Genomic DNA, 14,635 nt, shown 5'->3' on the forward strand with positions numbered 1-14,635 from the left:
TCAGTTAGGCGGGTTCGGATTCTCTCACGATGCGTCTACTTTTTACACGTCCATTTTAACTGCGTTACATACAGTGTTTTATAAAAACTTTTTTAAAAAAAAAATTATATTTTTTTAAATTATTGTGGTACTACACTCTATAGGTTTTTTACTCAGATCAGTTCAAGTTCCGAATTTTAAATTTTGATCGGGTCACCAATCGTTCAAATCAAAAAACAATTTTAAATCAAAATGGTGTCGTTTTAATAAAAATAAAAGTCAACAGGTTGCAACTGAGTTTTTAATCTAATCTTATCGGGTCAATTCTCTGAGTCAATCGGGTCACACCAGCTTTTTTCTCCCCTGTTTTTTATTCAATTCAGCCCAATTTTAGCTATAGATCAATCAGGTCCCGAATTTACCGCCAAACCCAAAACTATGTTACACTCCCAAACATTAATCCCGATAATCACACAATTGTGCATGTGCTCTTTATTTTCTACGGAGTTGCCCTTACACACACTTTCTTTTTTATGGATTATTCCCTTTTATTTTAGTTTCTCTCCTTGGATTTTCCCTTAATTTTACACACACGCCCGCGCGAGATGATATGCCCGCGCGCTGCCACAGGCTTATAAAACAAATACATGTGAACCAACGCTAGATAAGTAATAGAAATTAAAGGTATAATGGAGCAAATATTTCATGACGGGAAAAAAAAGTTGTGTTGGTGATCAAAAATTTAAAGACTGAACAAAATGATTTGTAGCAATCTATAGTGTTTTGTGAGGAAAGATACAATGCTTTCGCTAAATGATTTAGCTTTTTAGTTAATAAAAAGAAAAAAAATTACAAAGTTAAATTCTTTACCAACTTAATATTAAAAAAAAAACCAATAAAGATAATTTTGGAAGGAAAAAAACCCATGAGAAAAAATATTGTAGCAATTGACAATATTCTGTGAGGAAAACTATAGCGTTTTTCCTAATAAAATAAAATAAAAAACCATTTAGAGAAATATTGTAGCAATTCATAGTGTTTTGTGAGAAAAACTACAACACTTTCCTCATATGATTTAGCTTTATTGTAATTATAATTTTTAACCAACTCAATGTTTAAAAAAAAACCAACAAAGATAATTTTGAAAAAAATAAAAAAAAAATCACATGGAAAAACAATGCAATAATTCACAATGTTTTAAAGAAAAAAAAATTACAAAGCTAAATTTTTAATCAGCTCAATATTAAAAAAAATCGACAGAGACAATTTTAGAAAAAAAAATAACAAAACAAACACCAAAAAAAGGGAAAAAATATCATGTTGGAAATACTATAGCAATTCACCGTGTTTTGTGATGAAAGCTACAGTGTTTCCCTACATGATTTAGCCTTATTTGTAATGACTTATAATTGTAATTCACAAACAATTCAATATTAAAAAAAATAAAATTAAAAAGGATAATTTGAAAAAAAATTATAACAAAAAAACACCATGCGGAGAGACATTACCACAATGTTTTATGAGCAAAGCTACAATGCTTTCCCCACATGATTAAACTTTATTACTAAGTTAAATTCTAACCAACTCAATATTAAAAAAAAAAAATCGATGAAGATAATTTTTTTAAAAAATATTATATAAAAAAAAGAAACTGGAAAAAAATCATATGGGAAAAAACTGTATTAATCCATAGTGTTTTTGTAAGGAAAAACTTGTATTTACTTGTAATTGCAATTCTTAATCAGCTTAATATTTAAAAAATAAAATTGACAAAGATAATTTTAGGGAAAAACATAAAAAAAAACAGTAAAAAACCATGTGGGAAAAAACACTGCAACAATCAACTGTAATTTTTTAGGAAAGTTACAGTGCTTTCCTCACATATTGTAACTGTTATTTTTAACCACCTCTATATTAAAAAATAAAATAAAAAAGGATAATTTCAGAGAAAATCATAAAAAAAAAAACCATGCAGAGAAACATTGTAGAAATCAACAATGTTTTTTTAAAAAAAAATTACAAAACTAAACTCTCAATCAGCTCAATATTAACAAAAAATCGACAAATATAATTTTGAAAAATAAAGAAATAAAATAGAAAAAATATGTGGAAAAACATCGTAGCAATTCACAGTATTTTAAAGAAAAAAATTACAAAGCAAAAATTTTAACCAAGTCAATATTTAAAAAGTAAAATCAACAAAAATAATTTTGAAAAAAAAAAGAAAAAATAGAAAAGTTGAAAAAAAAAAAAGTAAATTTGAAAAAAAAAAACAAAAAAACAAAAAAAGAGAAAAAGTTTTTTTTAAAAAAAAAAAATCACTGTAGATTATTGTTGTAATCCACAATGCTTTGTATGTGATGAAAGAATGATTCTTTCACAACATTTAGAGTATTGTCCAATATATAAAATCGTCGTTTGCCCCTATGATTTTGTAATGGAAAAGCATTCATGAAGGAAAGGTGTTTGCAAATTTTATTTATTTTTAACTTATTATTAAAAGTTAAAAGTCTTATCAACTTATTATTCTTTTCATGGAATATATAACTTTTAAGTCAATATTGAAATAAATATAATAAAAAATGTGTAACTGTGAAACCCATTTATTGAGCTTGTATAAAAAGAAAAGGAAAATATATATATATATACGGGCTAACCTATCAAATCTGAAATCTATGTCATGAAAGTCTTATAACTAAATAGAAAAAAAAAATAACATAAACAAACCAAATTTTTTTAAAAAATAAAAAGTAAAAAAAAAAATGCATAAACCTTTTCACTGTGGACTGCACTGGCATTTCAGAGTCAAAGACATAAAAACAGCAAAAAAACAAAAAGAAAAAAAATTGAAAGCATCAGTCGATAACTAAATAGAAAAAAATTTAATATTAATGAACTAAATTAAACAAAAAAAATATTAATTAAAAAGAAAAAGAAAAGAAAAGAAAGCTATAATAAGAAAAAAACTAATGAAGAAAAAGGAAAAAAAATCTAAATTAATTGGTTTAACCTTTCAAACTGAGTTAACCTATCAAACCGAGAATTTACGTCATGAAAATTTGATAACTAAATAGAAAAAAAAAATTAACAGGTTAACCCAGAATTAACTCGGTTACCCTGTGAAACCACGCTAACCTGTCAAACTCGGGATATGTGTAATGAAAGTCTGATAACTAAATAGAAAGAAATTTAACATTAACAAACTAAACTAAACGAAAAAAATTAATTAAAAAGAAAAAAAAAAGAAAAAAAGAACTCTGGGTTACCTTGTCAAACCAAGTTAACTCGTTAAACCCGAGATTTGTGTTATGAAAGTTTAATAACTAAATAAAAAAAAAATTAGTATTAACAAAAAAAAAAAATAAAAAAAAAATGGATGGGTTAACCCAGAATTAACTTGGTTAACCCATAAAACCTGAGATATGTGTCATGAAAGTCTGATAACTAAATAGAAAAAAAATTTAATATTAAGAAACTAAACTAAACAAAAAAAAATTAATGAAAAAGAAAAAAACATAAAAAAAACTCTGGGTTAACTCGCCAAACTAGATTAACTCGTTAAACCCGAGATCCGTGTCATGAAAATCTGATAACTAAATCAAAAAAAAAAAATTTAACATTAACAAAAAAAAAAAAAAAAAATGGACGGGTTAGCCTAGAATTAACTGGGTTAAGCCGTGAAACCTGAGATATGTATCATGAAATTCTGATAACTAAATAGAAAGAAATTTAACATTAACAAGCTAAAGTAAACAAAAAAAATTAATTAAAAAAAAATCTTGGTTAACTCGTGAAACCAAGTTAACCTATTAAACACGGGATCAATGTCATGAAAGTTTGATAACTAAATGAAAAAAATTAACATTAACAAACTAAATTAAAAAAAAAATTTAAAAGAAAAAATACAAAGAAAGAAGAAAACAAAATTGAAAGGCACAGAAAAAAATGAAAAAAAAATATAGCTCAAAAACCAGGAAAAAAAGAGAAAAAAACAAAAATAAAAGATACAACTCAGCCTTTTATTGTGAATAAAATTGTTTTTTTAAAGAAAAAATAGCTCAAAAAATAGAAAAAAAAAAAAAAGAAGATACAATTTAGCCTTTCACCTGGATTGCTACAGTGGAAGACTGATGTCTATTAGTATATTTTCTATATATATATATATATATATATAATCATAAGTGACATGACTGAACTAGTAATCTAGAATTGGATACAATTTCTTCATTTTGGATTTTATCTATAATTGATTCAGTCAGCTACCCTTCCAAAAAGTTTTATCGGAGCTTATTATTATTATTATTATTATTGATTAAAGCGTGTTTGGTAGTGTGGTAGCGGTTGCTTTTCAAATAGTTTTTCGTGCCGAAATACATGTCAATGATGTTTTTTCATTTTTTAAAAATCATTTTTGACATCAGCACATTAAAACGATGCAAAAAGTACAAACCAAACTCAATTTTAGTAAAAAAAAAAAAAATTCAAAAATTTGACGAAACACAGGTTGAAACGCACTACCAAACGGTCCCTAGCCTCTCTATGTCGTGAGGTCATGCCTCTATATGACAACTTTCTATCAAAGCACCAAATTGAATGCTTAACCTTGTTCTTTTTCAAAACTTGTAATCTAAGAACTATTCTATTTTATATATATATATATAAAAAAAACGTTTCCTGTTTAAGGTGAAAATTAAATGATTAAAAAATTAAATTAATTAAAACAATTATATGAATAAACCTAATTGATTAGAGCTAGTAAATTAATTTTTACTTGCTTAATTTTTTTGTTTTCTCGTTTCTTTATTTACATTAAATAAAGAAAAAAAAACACAAAGATAATAGAAAATATAAAATTCATAACACACCAAAAATCATAATAATATTTGTAACTAGAATTTCTATCTTCTAGTTATATCTTTCTATTTTTAGAGCCTCGAAAAATAACTAAAAACATCATATTAATTATTTTTTGAGCATCATAAAATTACTCGAATTAGTTATAAATTAAATAGACAGCCTTTGCGTTGCTACGAACTGATTAATAAACAATATAAATAATTATTGCAACAATAGTTGGAAGTGTCATAATCACGTTACTATAAACTTGGATAACTGTCAAGTCTAGATATTTTGGGCCTGACAACTTTACTAAACTCACATTACTTGAGTCTGAAAAACATGTTAGATCTATGCCAAAGCATATAGGTTTGACAACAATGCTAAACCCGCCGCTGGGCCTTGCAACTATTCCAAATCTAGATACATGCACCTGAAAACCATGCCAAACTCAATTAACATATCCAAGACACCTGCATCGAGCAACAACACCAAACCCGTGTTCATGGGATAGTAATCATTATGAGTAAGAATCAATTAATCTTGATTCACACATAAGCTACTTTGCTTTAATGGAAATTAAGTTCGGGAGCTCTGATGGGAATTAATTGCGGTGCAAGCTGCTTAAAAAAAAATGGTTATCGATCAACTAAAAAAAAACAGCACACTTGCATCGAATCTTCAACCTCGAGAACTTGGATAATAGTTAGCATCCTGCATCGAAGTTTATTTTTATATATTTTATATATTTAAAACGTGATGTTGTTTTGTGTTGAAGATTAGAAGAAAATTCCAATTTAATCGCATTCGCTCAAGCGATCGAAATCCCATTGAATAAGAGGCCAGCTGGCTCGTTTTAATTGGAGTCACGTGATATTAGTTTGGACTCCAGTTCGAGCAACCATGCTAAAATCTTTAGACCACTCTTGAGTCTTGACTTAGCAAAAGAAAAAAAAAAAAACATAATTTATAGGAAGGTGGCTTGAAGAACACAGCCACCTTTGCTTTCCCCTCCGGAAAATAGCCTATATATATATATTTTTTTTTTTTTCATAATTTCAGGTTAGCAGTTACCACCGACAATGAGAAAGAACGTGAGAAATTGTGGTGGTCCAAGAGAACTAAGATTACCGGTATATTTGGTATTCATTATTGTTTTTAAAAATATTTTTTATTTAAAAATATATTAAATTAATATTTTTTTATTTTAAAAGATTTATTTTTTACACTATCACATCAAAACAATTTTAAAAACAATAAAAAATAAATTTTAATTAAAAATTTAAAAAACAGGATTTTGTAAAAAAAAAAAAACCACTACATTGTTCATTTTAAAATAAGATTGAAAAAAAAAAAACGAGAGAGAAGTTCGATAATAATGTTCCTTGCGCAACCAAATTTCATCCTAGAAGGCAACAAGCAAAACAAACGACAGGGCACACAAATCAAGCAGCGCCGCTTGTTTAATGATTTTAAATCTAAACATTGGAAGATTTTAGCAAAATGCATTTGATTAACTTATTATTATTATTATTATTATTAAAAATATCAATTTATACATAACTCGATTAATTTTATAAATTTTAAAAATAATATATAAATTTTTAACAATCATCATTTTAAAAATCACGGAACTCAAATCTGTATCGACGTGAAAATAAACCCCTGATTAACTATTACTATTATTATTGAAAGTAGTACTAATCAATCAACGATACCCGCTATTCTCTTGTCCCATGCGATTCAATTATATGGGATTTGATCCAACGCCCACTTTGTCAAATTATATATATGGGTTTGGGTACGGTGCCCTCACGTACACATCCTCACGCTATCTCCTCTTGTCATGGAAGCCAAACATGCCACGCAGGACCATAAGATAAGAGTACAAGTGTCACCTTTGCAATTAATGTACATTTTTACACATAAGGCAAAATCCCATCATCTATACATTTTAGGAAATGCGAAACAAATAATAGCAGCAAGAGCCAGAGAAAGGCAGCAGAGGAATCAAAGATGACCATCGAAGACAGCAATTATGTGCCTTTCCTGCCTGCCACCCGCCACAGGATCAGTCCATGTCACCTGTACTTTCCAGCACACCGTTATTATCCAAAAACCAGTAAGAAGACAAACGTTGAGGATCTAAAAGCAAAACAATCAGTGAGTTCCTGAGTCTTTCTTCTACGTTCTTAGCTCTTGTGTATCTGAGAAAATTGCAGGCAAAAGGTCTCCCTCCGATTACATTCAAAACACCGATAACCAGAAGACAATATTTCATTTTAACGAAAAAGAAGAAGAAAAGGACACTTCAATTAATTAGCCCATCAAAGAAAACGCGTGGCTAAAAACAAAACAAAAAAGTCTTCAGCTACGTACCCCATCTCATATCTAAATTCCCAGATAACTAAATCCCTCTATCTTCTTCGCTAATCTTCAAATCCAACTCTCTTCCAAATCGCATTTCTCACCTGGCGCAAGTCCCTCCCTTTCAAGGTCCTTCCTATCCCTTCATGAACAGAGAAGGAAGCCCCTCTCCTCCTCGCTAAATATTCATGCGGAGGCACTCTACTGTCTTGATCGTCGTCGTCGTCGTCACCATCGTTATCATAGTCAGTATCATCATCAACCGGATGAACTCCACCTTCAATATCCTCCTTCTTTTGATGATCGCTGTAAATCTTGGACCAGTCTGGTATGTTGACCGGCAATGATGCACATGTCACCGGGGTCCCGTCCTTGGCCATGTGATCAATCTTCCTCGGAGCTCTCCTTGAACAACGTGAGCTTGGTATCGTTTTCTTGCTCTCCAACAATGGAGCAACGTTAGAATCCCAAACATCAGCCTCGTCGAGCTCAAAAACGTCGTCATGACCAGCGATTGGATTATTACCACTCCCTGGAGTAGGGCAGTTGTAGTTAGCTCTTGCATTCAAAAGGTTCCTTGATGCCATTGATAGAGCACTAACAAAGACTAAAAAAAGGGATTTGTAAGTGAGGGGTTGGTGAAGCTCTTGAAAAGGGGGCTGTAGACTGAAATGATATATAGCTTGGATTGGAGAAGAAGATGATGATGTCAACACTGCTTTGCCTTGGCTTCCAATTGTTGAACTGTGTTGTATTTTTATAGTGGTGTGATGGATAAGCTCTCCCTTTGTGTTTACCATAAGAGGCCATGTGAGAAACACTAGAATAAGGGCATCCTCTCGTGTTTACCATGAGCTACTCGTTTTTTTTGCATCTGGCGGCTATAACGACTACTATTTTGTTCTAAAGAATGGTTGTGATTATTGTTTTAAAAATATTTATTTTAAAAAATATTAAAATAAATTTTTTATTTTTAAAAAATTATTTTTAATATAAAAAATTAAAATGATAAAAAAAATATAAAATAAATATATTAATTTAAATAAAAAATTAGTTTTAAAAAATAATATTTTTAAAATTCAAAAATAAACAGAACTAAAAGCAATAATGATGCTGTGGGGAAATGTGAGTTTAGAGTGGTTGGATTTGTTGCCCACAGATTAGAATTGCTCAAAAATTAAAAATTCATTATATAGTATATACAGCAGAATGACACGATTGGGCAATTTTATTAATAAATTAAAGGTTTATTATTGGGAGAAATTATTACGTATATCATGAACATATTAAAATAAAAATCCATATATACACGGCAATGTTATAGGTGCTTTTGGAATGGTGACAGTATATTAAAAAATACGTTACATTTAAAAAAAATAAATTCATATGTTTTTTTATTTTTATAATGATTGTGATACAAGAAAAATATAAAAAAAATCTAAAAATATTATTTTTAAGTAAAAATATTTTACATGATGATATCAAACAAACACAACGAATAATTTTATTAATGAATTAAATGTTTATTATTAGGAATATCAAGAAAGATTATAATTGCTCAAAAATTAAAAAAAAAAAAAAAAAAACCATTATATACAGTAGAACGATATGATTGGACAATTTTATTAAAAAATAAATATTTATTGTTACGAGAAATTATTAGGTATATCATTAATTATATTTTATCCTCTTATAAAATTTAAAATTCATTATAAAAATAATTTATGAACCCCACATTTTAATTCCTCTATTTCTTATGCATGAAATGACACATACGACAATATTTTATGGTTTTAATTGCATTAGACAACATAATTGTTGCTAGAATTTATCCATTCAATAGAAACGTGGACCAATGAGATGACACTGGTCTATTGCTCTATATTCGTTGGTGGTTACGGACAGACTCTGTGAAGCTAAGTCAAGTTGTGGGGTCTACCCATCACAGGATGTCCATATCTTGACACGTCATGTGCGGTATTTTTTTCTTTGGTTTTTTCGGTTAGCGTTGTGACTCGTGAGAATATGACAAGTCAATGCCATAAAGGGGCTTAAGTTCGAGTAACACACGTTTTGGTCCACGTGGCCACCCGCGTTTTTAAATTGTGACTAGGTTAACCTACGCTGCCTCGCGGATTGTAATTTGGTTTAAAAAATAAATTGGAGAAGCAGATTATTTCATATGTTTTTATATAAAAAAATAAAAATAAAAAAGTAAACAATATCATCTAATTAAATAAATTAATAATTATATATATATATATAATAGCTAAAAATAACAAAAAAATTAAAAAGAAGAAGATGAATATAGATCAAGATATTCAATTACAAAATAAAATATTTATCTGATTTTTTTTAATAAATTCAAAATTCAATTACAAAATAATTATTATTATACTTTCAAAATCTTTCTGCTTACTTTTTCAAGTTTATAATATCTTGAAAAGTCTATATAAGGTTTTCAATAATTTCTTTTTAGAATTGAAATCCAAAATTTAATATAAATTAAAACATTGTATCTTGTTAGAGATGTAAATAATGGTGTTTAGAATGATATTTTCAAATCAAAACACTCAATCAATAGGAAAAAAAAAAAATTATACATGAAATTTAACCCCGATCCTTTAAATTTTTATGATTTGTCCTTTGAAAGTCCTGATTAGCCATATATATTTCTTTTTATCAATTTGCTATATTTCAAAACTTGAAAAAAATGTATTTTGTTACTATTTGTTATATCTAGAGAAATCCTGACTTTTCTAGAGTTGATTGGGTTTGAACCCAATGCATAAAAACCAAAATTTATTATTTTTTACATTATAATCTGAGCAAATAAAACTTAGTTTTGATGATTTGATGTTTGATTTTGCAAATCCTAATTGAGAAAAAATCGGTTGGTTATAAATTTGTGGAACGTGCTATCCATCAATGGGAATTTCTAATTTCAAATTGATTTTTATTAATATAAGTTAATTTTGTAGGTTTTTTATCAAATAAAATAGAGTCATGCTCACTAATTCGTTCTGCTCTTCTTTGTATATCTTGCTGCATAATCATGATTCAATGATAATCTGGAATTTGGCTTATGATCATCAATTTTGGTCCAACACTAATGGGTATAATCCACTCATGTTTTTTTTTTTTTTAAATTAATTTTAGTTTCTTGTTTTAACTTTTTTAGTCTAATATTATTGTCAACGGAAACAGACGGAGTGACCATGTTAATTTTTAACATTACAGTGGACATGGATTGTCTAAAAAAAAGAATTACAGATCATATAGAGAAAAACCATGAATTAAAAAAAAATATTTTTTGTTAAAACTTTTAAAACACAATAAATGGGGCTCCAAAGCACACATGTCGAATCACACATCTTATCTTTTTAACCCGAAATGGTATCATCATTCGTGTTGCTGTTGGAAACAAGGTTGCCACTCATCAATACATTTTTATTTGACAAGATAATGTAAGAAGTAAAGGAAAAAATAAGTAAAAAGCAGAGAGATTGATAATTAAGACAAACAAAGAAGCAGCACTACCTGAGACACATTAAAAGACAGACAAGATGAAAACGTTCGAGCACAAACAAAACAAGTGCCCAATACGCACACGACCGTGACCCAATATAGACATCTTGACCACGACTGCATGGTGTACATATTCCCCAGTCCCCAGCCCTTTTGGACTACTTAAATCCTTGCGTTACACCATTCAATAACTTGATGGAAGTATTTCAGACCATATATTATAAAATTAAATGTTGGAAGAGCTCCTGAAGGACCCAAGGGCTTTAACAGCAGCTGCTCGCAGGACGTATTGGTGATATAAAGCAGCAATCGCGGCCCCAATGAAAGGCCCGACCCAGAAGATCCACTGAGAAAACAAAAGCAAGGAAATAAAAATATTTACATGAGCATGAAAATACATGGTCAGATGTGAAGCTAACAAGGAGGAATGTTAGAGGGCAGTTGAGAGGCACATACATGGTCATCCCATGCCTTGTCTTCGTTGTATATCACAGCAGCTCCAAAGCTCCGAGCCGGGTTGATACCAGTTCCGGTGATTGGGATAGTGGCCAGGTGAACCATGAAGACAGCAAATCCGATGGGAAGTGGTGCCAACACCTATACGCACAAGATCAGTACCAGTTAATTTTAATCCAAAGCTCCTAGCTGGATCGATTTATTGTGGAAAATTACAATTCGTTAGGATAATTAATTGAGGATTGAAGAGGGAACGTGTAGACAGAGCACATACAGGAACATGGGAGTCCCTTGCGTTCCTCTTTGGGTCAGTAGCAGAGAAGACAGTGTAGACGAGAACAAAGGTACCGATGATCTCAGCACCTAATCCGGTGCCCTTGCTGAATCCAGAAGCAAGTCCATTGGCTCCACCACCGTACTTTGTGTAATACGACTTTTGGAAAGCTTTCACGAGTCCACATCCACATATGGCCCCCAGGCACTGAGCCACCATGTATAGAACGGCACGCACCAGGGACACCTTCCTAGCCAAGAACAAACCGAAAGTCACAGCCGGGTTAATGTGTCCACCTGCATCATTTTTAGCAAGATTAGGTAATTACTTACTTAATTACTCCCATATTCATAAAAGAAGAAGAAAGGGTTGTAAGATCTCCGTTATGTATATATACGATCATTTTTATTTGATTTACTGACCTGAGATACCAGCAGTGCAGTAGACAAGAACAAAGATCATGCCACCGAAGGCCCAAGCGATGCCAAGAATGCCAACGCCACCACATACATCGCCGTTCTTGGTGGTGTCAGTCTGGCTCTTGTAACCTATCACAGTCAACACAGTGATGTAGAGGAACAAGAGCGTGGCAATGAACTCGGCAATGACAGCCCTATACAAAGACCACTGGGTGAGCTCCTCGGCATCAATCAATGGTGCCGGTGGAGGGTCATGATAGTCCTTGGCACTGAATTCGCCTCCAACTTCAATGTCCTTGCCCATAGCTTTTGATGAGACTTGAGAGACAAAGCTAAAGAGGTTTGGTTACTATTATTGACGTATGAATGCCAAGGTGGTGGTATTTATGGGAATAAAGGTATGGTGATGACTGAGGAGTGGATGCTAAATTAACTTATCTTTGCCGCCCACTCTCATAATTGTTTGTTTCTTAAACTTTCTGTGTCGCCATCTCATACTTGTGCTTATCTGGCCTTGTGTGGTTAGGCTGCTTTAAAGACAGCTTCTTGTAAGTCCTTCTAAATTGTCGCCCAGTTCTTAAATCTGAACTTCACGGTTTTCAATGTGTAATTATTATTATTATTATTATTTATTAATATAAATATTCGAGTCAGCTTACATATATCTCAATTAATTCTATAAATTCTAAAATTATTATGTAACCAATTATAACTGGACTATTCTAATGAACTCTAATGTAGTCCAGTTTTTTTGTATGAAATAGTATAATATTTAACTTAATAATTCGATAATTTTGATATGGTTGTATTATTTTTAGATTTTAATATTATTGAGTTTAGAAAAAAGATTAAAGCATTTTTAGATTTTTTTATAGATATAATAAAGTGATGATAACATTCTATATAGATTAGGAGTGGTTTAAGAAGCTTAGTTTATGTTATTTCAGATTTTATATGGTTAATAAATAAGAAAATAATGAAAAAAAATGGAATAGATTTATTTTTAGAATTCAACACTTTAGGTCTAAGAGTTTTTTAATGTAGATTTTTATCCTTATTTAATGTAATATTGTAATATAATTTTAGTATTATATTAAAAACCTAATCATCAATTTTGTTTTACATTGTGTTTTTGTATATTGCTATAGATGGAAACAAACCAACTTTGTTTCATTAAATAGAGTGTTTTTACAGTTAAAAAATGTTTTTTATATAGTATTAAAACATCAATTTATTTTAATTTCTTTGTTTTTATTTTTTAAAAAATATTTTTAATAAATTAGTATTAAAAAATAATAAAGAATGTGAAGGCAGCTTATTGTGAATCATGATGACCAAACCGACCAAATACAATAACAAATCATTCAGCTACTCTGTCCAGCATGTGATCATCTTTCATTCTCCTAACCACTCACTCCATGCCACGTTATCTTGACCCCACAGAGCAACCCAATCCTCGCTTTAAGAAGGGAATTCTTGTGCTGTGATTATCACTGATACGTCACTCTCCTAACTAAAAAAAAAAAAAAACACATTTTTCAGGGAAAAACGAAATCATAAAATAGAAACATTCTGGTTGTTATTTCGCCACGTGTCACGCATAGGCAAGTCATGGAAAACTGTCCTATATAATATATTTGGTCGGCTGTCCGCTAGTGGAGAAGGCATCGAGAGCTTCAACCGCAGAGGCTGACATGAGATTTTAGCATGTCATGCAATAATTACTCTCGAATTTTGTCTGCATTTTTCAATTTGATGCTAGGCGGCTCTGCAATTGTAAAATCCGAGTTGTTAGGTGGTCACCTTTTATTTTTGTAGTTGGAATTACTTATAGATGTATTTTAAAAATATATTTAGTTTAAAAACATTTTAAATTAATAGATATTAACAAATAATGATTATCATAAAATACTATATGAGAAAACTTTGTTTTAAAAAAATCTTCTAGGTAATATTAGGAATCCCCATGCCCTAAGAAAAAATTCCTTAAATTTTTTTTTCTAAGAATCACCTTGATTATTAAGCATCATAATTATTTTAATTTATTTCTTATTTGGTTATTTCAATTAAATAACCCAAGTTGTCGGTTTAACAAGTTAACTAAGGTTGAATTTGATTATTTTTTAAAATTCTTTTCTTTAATTGAATTTTTTTCAATTTCACTTCTTATTATTAATTTATTGAAAGTTACACTTCATAATTTATTTTGATTTGCTTTTTATAAGGTTATCATAGTTTGATAACTCGACATGCAAATTAATAGATTAACATGGGTTGACCTGAATCAATCCAATATATTGTCATCTTGATATTTATAAAAAGATCTCATCTTAAAAATTTATTTTGAGTAAACTATGTTTTTATTGGTTATCTAAGTTGTCTTTAGACTCATCAAGTCAACCGGGTTATATTGAGTCAATTTCCACACGATTTTAAAAAACATTTCTACTAGTGTAATGCCTAAAAATTCCTTTTATATTTTTTTTTTAATTCAACCCGCAGTATAGTACGAGCCAATAATCTAGTCAATAGATATATTAAAAGAAAAATAAAAATCACTCTGACTATTTTGTAGTTTAGCTTCTTCTTTTTTCACTTTCTCTCTATTCTTTTAAAAATTAATACAAGTTATTGTTGTGATGAACGTTGATTATGGAACGTAGAAACCCTTGCTATATTCATTGAAATAGAGGTTATATATATATATAATGTTGCACAGTTCTAATCAAACACAATAATTAGAGTTCCATTCTATACAAATCTTATCACTAGCTTA

At 29.7% G+C, this 14,635-nt stretch overlaps 2 protein-coding genes across 2 annotated transcripts; both read right to left on the minus strand.

Annotated features, from left to right (window-relative positions):
- Positions 1-6,695: 6,695 nt before the first annotated feature.
- On the minus strand, positions 6,696-7,954 carry LOC118048301 (protein S40-4-like). The gene has a single exon (XM_035057905.2). It carries the CDS (start codon positions 7,767-7,769, stop codon positions 7,245-7,247), a length of 525 nt encoding a protein of 174 aa, XP_034913796.2. The 5' UTR covers positions 7,770-7,954; the 3' UTR covers positions 6,696-7,244.
- A 2,715-nt stretch (positions 7,955-10,669) lies between these two features.
- LOC118048299 (aquaporin PIP2-1) lies at positions 10,670-12,222 on the minus strand. The gene is made up of 4 exons (XM_035057904.2): positions 11,863-12,222; positions 11,441-11,736; positions 11,167-11,307; positions 10,670-11,056 (listed from the first exon to the last, which is right to left on the minus strand). The coding sequence occupies exons 1-4, from the start codon at positions 12,161-12,163 to the stop codon at positions 10,937-10,939; spliced, it is 858 nt and encodes a 285-aa protein (XP_034913795.1). The 5' UTR covers positions 12,164-12,222; the 3' UTR covers positions 10,670-10,936.
- Between the last annotated feature and the right edge of the window lie 2,413 nt (positions 12,223-14,635).

Source organism: Populus alba, chromosome 6 (genome assembly GCF_005239225.2).
Source record: "Populus alba chromosome 6, ASM523922v2, whole genome shotgun sequence".
In the NCBI taxonomy this organism is placed as follows: domain Eukaryota; kingdom Viridiplantae; phylum Streptophyta; class Magnoliopsida; order Malpighiales; family Salicaceae; genus Populus; species Populus alba.